This window comes from Myotis yumanensis, unplaced genomic scaffold, assembly GCF_028538775.1.
Source record: "Myotis yumanensis isolate MYYU_CA2020_CCGP unplaced genomic scaffold, mMyoYum1.0.hap1 SCAF_8, whole genome shotgun sequence".
NCBI classification, from domain to species: Eukaryota; Metazoa; Chordata; class Mammalia; order Chiroptera; family Vespertilionidae; genus Myotis; species Myotis yumanensis.
This window is the reverse complement of record NW_027223759.1, coordinates 84252518-84261226: the sequence shown is the minus strand read 5'-3', so window position 1 is coordinate 84261226 and position 8709 is coordinate 84252518. Positions and strand designations below refer to the sequence as shown.

General features: G+C 56.0%; 1 protein-coding gene across 1 annotated transcript; it reads left to right on the top strand.

Annotated features, from left to right (window-relative positions):
* The first annotated feature begins 466 nt into the window (after nt 1-466).
* Nucleotides 467-3977, top strand: C1QL2 (complement C1q like 2). Its single transcript, XM_070423481.1, has 2 exons — nt 467-1150; nt 1705-3977. The coding sequence occupies exons 1-2, from the start codon at nt 467-469 to the stop codon at nt 1882-1884; spliced, it is 864 nt and encodes a 287-aa protein (XP_070279582.1). The 3' UTR covers nt 1885-3977.
* Nucleotides 3978-8709: the final 4732 nt, after the last annotated feature.

The following is an 8709-nucleotide window of genomic DNA, read 5'->3' as shown; positions in this document are numbered from 1 at the left end:
GAGAGCGAGCTGAGCGGCCGCAGAGCCGGGGCGCCCCACCTGCGAGCCAGCCCCGCCGAGCCCCGGAGCCGAGCCGGGGCAGCATAGCCGAGCCCGCGCCGGAAGCCGCCCCCCCACCCACGCTCCCGGGCCACCTGCCGGACCCAGAGGGCGCCTGGCTGGTCCGGTGCGCCCCGCCATGCGCGCTGGGCTCCGCGCCTCTCCGGAGCAGCCCTCGCGCGGTGAGCACCGGCGCCCGTGCTGGGGCGCCTCTCCCTGAAGTAGTTGGGCGCCCGGAGCGGGGGTCGCCACGTCGGGGGTGCGGCCAGGACCCGTGGAGTCGGCCCCCGAATTCGGGGAGCGGGGCCGCCCGCGCCGCCCCACCATTACCTCCTCGGGCGGCAAGGAGGAGCTGGTGGCGGCCGCTTCCCAGCAGTGGCAGCGGCGGCGGCGCGCCTGCCTGGCGGCCGTCGGCGTGCTCCTGGCCATGGCCCTGGGGCTGCTCATCGCGGTGCCGCTGCTTCTGCAGGCGGCCACCCCCGGCGCGGCGCACTACGAGATGATGGGCACCTGCCGCATGATCTGCGACCCTTACAGCGCGGCCCCCGGTGGAGGCCCCGCGGGCGCCAAGGCGCCGCCGCCTGGACCCAGCACCGCCGCCCTGGAAGTCATGCAAGACCTGAGCGCCAACCCTCCGCCCCCTTTCATCCAGGGACCCAAGGGCGACCCGGGGCGACCCGGCAAGCCAGGGCCGCGGGGGGCCCCTGGAGAGCCGGGCCCGCCTGGACCCAGGGGTCCCCCGGGGGAGAAGGGCGACTCCGGGCGGCCCGGGCTCCCAGGGCTGCAGCTGACGGCGGGAGCGGCCGGAGGGGACGGGGTAGTGGGTGGCGGAACCCGGGGCGGCGGCGACTCTGAGGGCGAAGTGACCGGCGCGCTCAGCGCCGCCTTCAGTGGCCCCAAGATCGCCTTCTACGTGGGTCTCAAGAGCCCCCACGAAGGCTACGAGGTGCTCAAGTTCGACGACGTGGTCACCAACCTCGGCAATCACTACGACCCCACCACCGGCAAGTTCAGCTGCCAGGTGCGCGGCATCTACTTCTTCACCTACCACATCCTGATGCGCGGCGGCGACGGCACCAGCATGTGGGCTGACCTCTGCAAGAACGGGCAGGTCAGTGACCCACCCACCCCGCGCTCCCGCCGCTCCCGCCGCTCCCGCAGACCCTGCGCCCAGCTGCTGGGAGCCAACCCCTTTCCTCCCCGCTGGCGAGCGCGCCCGGGATCCCGCTCCCCAAAGCTCCCTGGTCGCGTTTATCCCGGTGTAACGGAGGTTGTGCCGGGAGAGCCCAGACCCCGCCGCCCGAACCGCACTTCCTGGCTAGGTGCGCGCCTCGCCTGCAGCCCCCACCCCGGGCTCCTCGGAAGCCTCTTCCTTCTTTAGCTGCCCCTGTGCAGGGCGCTTGCCCCTCACTCCCCTTTCCTTTGGTCCTGGCCCTGGTTCCCACCCTCCGCGCTGGGCGGGTGATCAGAAGTCCCATCTCTCCTCCTTCCCGCAAGTCCGGGAATTGGCTAAGTTGGCGAGAGAAGGTGGAGCCTGGGTGGGAGCGTGGACCCCGGAGCCGGAGCCTCTGGCAGACGGCCGACCAGGGGGCGGGCCGGGAGGGGCCGGGAGGGGCCTGGGCAGGCTGCCCCGACCCGACCCACAGCTCCGCGGCTCGCCCCCAGGTCCGGGCCAGCGCCATCGCGCAGGACGCGGACCAGAACTACGACTACGCCAGCAACAGCGTGGTGCTGCACCTGGAGGCGGGCGACGAGGTGTACGTGAAGCTGGACGGCGGGAAGGCGCACGGAGGCAACAACAACAAGTACAGCACGTTCTCCGGCTTCCTTCTCTACCCGGACTAGGGGCGCAGGGAGCTGGGCGAGGGGCTTCCCGCCGCCCTGGGTCCAATGCGGGCGCGCTGCTCCCTGGCAAGGACCCCTCGCGTTTCCTGACACTTCTTGACATCGTTGGAAAAGACACGTTCCCGCTATCCGCCCTGCCCCACTCCCATCCCCAGTGTGTCTGCAACTCACTATGCTCTGGGCAGTGCTCCTGGCCCCCGGCCTCCATCTGGGGAGGGAGAGGGCGACGCCAACGTGGTGAGATGAGCCTGAACCTGAACCCCAAAGGCATGGACAGCAGCGGTGGCGGTGGCAGCACAGTTTGCAAACCTGATTGGACTGGACAGACTGGGCGGAACTGCCCTCTTCGGTCTCCCTCCTTCTCTGAGTGCCCGGAGGCCCAGCCTTCCAACCCTGGCCAGCGAGGTAGGCCACAGTGCGCACAGCTCCCTGGGGAGTCCTATCCTCCTGCAAATTTCCCTGTCCATCAGTCAAAACCCCACCGCCGCACAATCCCAGCAAACGGAAATTCGCCTCTCCACAAAACGCCTGACTCAGACCCACTGCGACGCATTAAATTATGTTTCTAGACCACGGGCTCCGATGTTTTTGTCAGGGAGGCCCCCAGACCGGTCCTCCAGATGTCCACCTTGGCATGAAGACATTAACTGGGCCCTGAAGAGCCCCGTCTATGCCTGCTTGTCAGCCACTGCCCTGTCCCTGCCACCCGGGATGGGCGAAAAGATGTGGGGAGAGATGAGAGAGCATCCCACTATTCGGAGAGATAATATTTCTCCCCTGGGCTGCATCCCTGAACTGGAGGGGCCCAGAGGAGGTGGGGGAGAGAGAACTAGATAGAGGCAGGCAGGAGAGGAGTGGCTGAGTCTCCAAGTTCCCAGCCTTGTGGGAGGACGTCAAAGACCAGGCGTTTCTGGAGAAGGAAGGGGTGGGGGAGGCAAATGGGAGGCAGGGATGAGGCACTTGCCAGCAGGTGGTCTCTGAGATGGTTGTCCCTATAAAGAAGTGCAGAAGTCCCCCCGCAGAAACCCACCCACCCAGGCATAAAGTGCTCAGCACCTGTCCATTTGCCCACACCACCGGCTCGGGCCACAGCTCTTACAAGAGCTGGTAAACAGGCAATCTGGGGATCATCCAGCTCCCCGAGTTCACCCAGAACTGCGTGCGAGGAGATATACACTATCCCTGGGGGAGGGACCCCCTTTCCGGAACCCTCCTTTCCCATTTGCAGGGTGCCATGATCTGAGCCCCATTGTGTGTGGTCTCTTCTCAGTACTTCCCATCCCATCCCACACATGCACAAGGTAGGGAAACAGCCAACATGGCTTTGATTTTTTTAATTTACTTTTTTGTTTTGTTTTTAGACCATTGAATTCCAATAAATAATAAATTATCTACAAAATAACCAGTTAACAACCTGTTAGTACTTACTGAGTTCATTTTGACCAGTTGTTTGAAGAGAAATGTGTGCACACGGAGGCAATCCCAGAGTGTGTGTGTACCTGTGTAAAGCTGGAGGCTCGCACACCACACACACACACACACACACACACACACACACCCCATGTGGATATACTGTGGTTGTCATCACTAGTCCATGTTACACATGTGCACACACACATGTATTCATAGGTCAATGTGGGTAACAATGTTCATGGCTGTATGTCTGCCCCCAAATCACATTGGGCTCAACTTTAGTTCCTGGAGGACGCTAAAGCTGTGATTCCCCTTTAAAGACGATTATACCCCTGCTTCAAGTCCCGTTGCTGTGGCTATTCCTCTTGATGCTCTTATTTTACTTGAATAATGTCTTATTGTCATTAACTGGGATATTAACAATGATTGCATCTGCTTTCAGTCCAGGGATAAAGTTCTGAAAGACAGCAAGGCAGAAAACAAATCATATATATATTCCCCAGTTCCAGACTGAAACTGAACCCCAATTCCTCAAACGACCCCACCCCTGCTGACAGGAGCCCAAGCCCAGCTGAGCCCAGGAACTGGGGAGGGCAGAGTCGGGCCCCATCTACAGTTGCATAGTATACATTTCTGATGCCTTGTCGATTGTATCATTCAGAAATGCGATTAAAACCGAATGTCTGAGACCCAAATGAAGTCTAATTGCTATGGATCTACAATCCCCAGCGGGGCCCTAATTCTTTTTGACTTATCCGTCCCCTTCTCCGATGAGATGGAGCTTAGACACAAAGCCCTCGGTTTAAATTTCAAAAATTAAAATTGACATGCAGCAGTGTCTTTCCTGGGAGTGGGAGGAATTTCTAAGGAGGTGCCAGCACCCAGCTTTATCCTCTGCATTAAGAAGCAATTTGTACTTCTAACAAAACCCTTACCACTCCCCTTTGGTGGAAGGGCAGTAGGAATGCCTTGCCCAGATCTGGCTGTTCATAAAACTTAGACACATTTGAATCTGAGATTCCTCCATCGGTATTCCCCAGTGCAGCCTGGCTTCTTGCAATTCTAATGCCCAGGCTGCTGGGAGGTGCTGTCAGCTGCTAAGAGGAGATGGATTGATGAGGCAGCGGCGGGAGGCAGGGCCAGGTCAGGAGCAACCTCCTTCTGTCTGCACACTCTGCCTGTCCCAGGCCCCTCGTGGCCCCCGAGGGTCCTGATCCCATGGTCTTTCTGGAGGACTCCTTGAGAAGGAGGCAGGAGGGAGGGGAGACGAGGCCTCCCACCCCCGCCACTTGTGCTGCCATCATCCTGAGAGGGCATGTGGAATGCAAGAAACCCTCTGCCCCAGACAGTTACCATTCTTGCCTCTAGTGAGTAAGCAGTTATGATCAATCCTGCTTGTAAAGGATTGTTTAAATGTCCTAATTGCTTCCAGGCCCATTTTCTCACTGTGTTCTTGGGTTGGGATTACCATGCTGGCATCCGGGGGAAGTAGGAAAGGTATTGTTCTGGCCCTGTGGGAGGTGGGGAAATCAGGGCTCAGAGAGGTCCAGTGCCTGGCCCATGTTCACGAAGCTTATAAGAGACTGAGCCTGGACTTGAACTCAGACCTCCAGGCCGGGAGCGCGCCTGACTGCACAGATCAGGTACATCCACCTCCCAGAATTCCCGAGCCTTTGAGAGGAGAGCAGATGGGTGGGATAGACTTCTCACCTTCCTCTCCGTAGGGGATCTCAGCATGCTCTGCAGGGCCAGAGGACAAGCACCAGCCCTGATCTTTGGCCCAGGATGCTCCCAGAGAGCACTCGCTCCTGAAGAATTGGGCTGAATATCCTGGCCTTGGAGTCAGAGTTGATGACCCAGCAGGACCCTTAGGTCACAAACTCCAAAGGGAGCATTTGGACCTGTCTTTCTCCACCGGCAACCCCTTCTCCTTAGGCTCACTGACCACCTTCTCCTGTAGCAGCTCTCCCTTCGCCCCCTTGGGATGGGGAGGGGACGGATGTCTTGCAGGTGCAGAGGGTTTAGCTGAAGTGAGCATGGCTGCTCCTTATTGGCCAAAGGCTCTTTCTTCATTCCCTCGGTCTGCTTCTATGTGGCCAATTATTTCCAGGACCGCCTGCGCGCGTGAGATACACACCTGGCCCCGGGAAGTCGGATAGAAGTTATGCCTCTGCTACATTTTCCCTTATCTGGGTGAGCAGATGGCTCTGCTGGGCAGTCAAGACAAAATACCCAGGCCTCCCTCTGCATTCAGTCTGATGACACCATGGAGGGACCACAGTGTGTATTGTGGAGACCAGTTGCTCCGCAGTTCACGGATTCCATTGGGCAAACACTTTTCAGCACTCACACCCAATATGTCTTCGACTGAGGAATCATTTATGTATCCTGTCAATCCATACCTTAAAAAATTCTCTTTTTTGTATTTATATTCATCAGAGGATCTGCACGTTCGAGTCAGTATCTATATTCCAGCCGGCTGACCACGTTCGGAGACGGGTCTCCTCTCATGGGAGTAAAAAGAAACAAGGGCTCGTTCCTGTGTTTCCCTTCGACTTGCCATTTTCCCAGAATCTTAGGCAAGAAAATATGTTCTTTCATGAGTCACAGCAAGACTGTGCACTTTAACTCTCAGGCTGCACAGTTCCAATCCATACTTTAAGTATTAGTGATGCTTGACTTTCTCTCTTTTTTAGATTAAAAATAAATAAAATGAAAGTCTTAGTATTTCCTTCTTACACCTGATTTTGAGGCTCTGATGTTGGCACTGGCACCTCCTAGAATCAAGATGGGCTGGGGCACAGCACAGGGCCCCTCCGACTGCTGTGAGGAGGGAGCTGGCAGCTGGAAGTGGCGGGTTTTGGAGGAATGTTCTGCTATCTGTTCCTGCTGCATCCTAATGAATGAGAGCACTCCCCAGAGGAGCGTGCATCATAGCAGCAATTGCAGAAAATTGTGTGAGCAGAGGTTTTTATAAATACATTTTATTGTAATAATTTCAAAACTAAATAGAAGAGGGTAGTAAGCCCATGTGCCTATCACTCGGCGTTGACACTGACCGAATCATGGTCAACCAGACAGAATTACAGCTTGTGTTGATTAAGACCTTAGGATGCATCAGGAATTGGCATGAGGGTACGATTGCATTCTCACAACACTCCTGAGAAGTAAGTATTGCTATTAATCCCACTTTACAGATGAGGAAACGGAGGCTCAGAGAGGTGAAATGACTTGTTCAAGGTCAGGGCCAAGGTCTTTCTGAGTCCAGAGCCCAAGCTCTTTCGGGAATATGGCCAGGACAAGGAGGTGAGACCTTGGAGACATCACATTAAGGGTCAGTAATATGACCAGCCTCCCCGTCAAGCACTCTGAAGGTGGAGCCCGTGCCAAAGCCTTTATGTAGAGGCCTCCGAAGCATCCGTTCTCTCCTAATACTGTAATCAGGCTCTCTCCTGGACTCCTCACTCTCCCGCTTCTTACAGCTCCACAACAGTCATGCTGGTCCCTTACTGGGATCCTCTCCTCTGGGTGAGCTCCTGCCTTACTTCAGGGCTCAGCTGGCACATCACTTCCAGTAGCCCCCAGCCTTCACCCTGGTGCCCTGGGTTTCCTCTTCTCCCCTTCCCCGAAGGCCCATAGAACCCCGATCTTCTCTCCCATGATGCCTGTCTCACTATAATCACACGTCTGGTTATCTGTCTTCCCATGGACTGTAGGCTTCACAGGGCAGACCCAGCATCTGTGTGGGTCACCACTGAATGCCCTGCCCCTTGAAGTTGGAATGGTGTCTGGTACACAGAAGATGCTTAATACACATTTGTGAAGTGGATGGATGGATGGATGGACGGATAGGGCAATGCTGGAAATCCTAACAGGGTAGATCTTAGAAAGTTTTCTACTCATGTGTCTGACTTTATTATTATTTTTTATTTAAAATATATTTTTATTGATTTCAGAGAGGAAGGGAGAGGTAGAGAGAGATAGAAACATCAATGATGAGTGAGCATCACTGATCAGCTGCCTCCTGCACACCCTGCACTGGGGATTGAGCCCATAACCTGGGCATGTGCCCTGACCAGGAATCAAACCATGACCTCCTGATTCATAGGATGATGTTCAACCACTGAGCCACGTCAGTCGGGTGGGTGTCTGACTTTATAGTGGGATGGGGGTGGGGATCTTCTTACCGAGCTCAATACTGCTCTTAACCAATGGGCCCCTTGGCACCTCCACCCCTGGCCCTGAGTTTGTAAGGTTTAGGTGGATGGGGAAGATAGTGTGCAAAGGAGCATTTATCTCAACCCTCAAGGTGCTTGTTACCCCTCCAGAAATCAGCAGGATGACATGAGCTATGGCCACTGCCACCTGCGCTGACGTAGGGCCTCCAGATGTCCCTCAGTTTCCTGGGCCGCTTGGCAGTAGCCTCACTTCCAGTGGGGCCCCTCAGTTGGTGCGTTTGCCATCCAGATTCTTTTATTTCCCTCCAATGAATAACACATTTTGAAAAATTTTTGATGTGATAATGCACTTGCAAAAAATGTGAACGAATTATAGAGAGATACGAGAGAGAGTGAGCATTCCATCCCTCCTTGCCCAATCTCCTTCCCCAGAAATAATAAAGAACATTGCACTCTCAACACTGTTCTGCACCGGCTTTTTCCTGGAACGATCCTCTTGAGCAAGTCTCCTTTACCGAGGTGCACGCCACTGCACCACCGACCGGGAAGCTCAGCGGGTTGGACCACCTGGGAGCTGATCTGACGTTCCTGCTCCCGCAGAGGAACAGCATCTGCAAACTGCCCTCATGTGGGAAAATCCTGCCTTACTTTCAAACCATGTAAACACTGTCTTCATCCAGTTTACAGGCTACTCGAGTGCTTCCCTTCCTTCTGTTCTCGTCGTCTGCCTCTTGGTATGTTGTCTACGTCAGCAGCCCCGGTCCTGGGACTGAGGGAATTAAGGAAAGAGATCAACTCCAGTCAGCCCAGTTTTGTTCCTGGTGGTGGGGAGAAGGAAGGGAGTCCTGGCTGTGTGTGTGTGAGTATGTGTGCACGTGTGAGCATGTGTGCACATGTGAGTGTGAGCGTGCATGTGTATGTGTGTGGGGGGTGGGGGGGAGGAGCATGCTAGGTTCCAGTTAGGACAGGCCTTGCTGCTGCCCACGTGTTGCTTCCCGCTTTTCAAATCTTGTTAAAGATGCACTGTTTCCGAGGAGGGTGAAGGCTCCTGGAGGCAGGGCCGGTGGAGTTTGGGGCCTGGTGGTGGGGGAGGCTGCCTAGAGAGGGTACCACTTTTTATGTTGACTCTTGGGCAACTGACTGGCAGAGTTGTATTCCCCCTCCCCCAATGCTGGCTCCCGTCCCCTTTCTCTGACCGACCGCCTGGAGAGTTGTGTGTTTTAATGGTGCGTGC

Coding starts and splice junctions, on each gene's coding strand:
- C1QL2 (XM_070423481.1), top strand. CDS start 467: ATGGCCCTGGGGCTGCTCATCGCGGTGCCGCTGCTTCTGCAGGCGGCC. Junction 1,151..1,704: donor ACCTCTGCAAGAACGGGCAG/GTCAGTGACCCA, acceptor GCTCGCCCCCAG/GTCCGGGCCAGCGCCATCGC.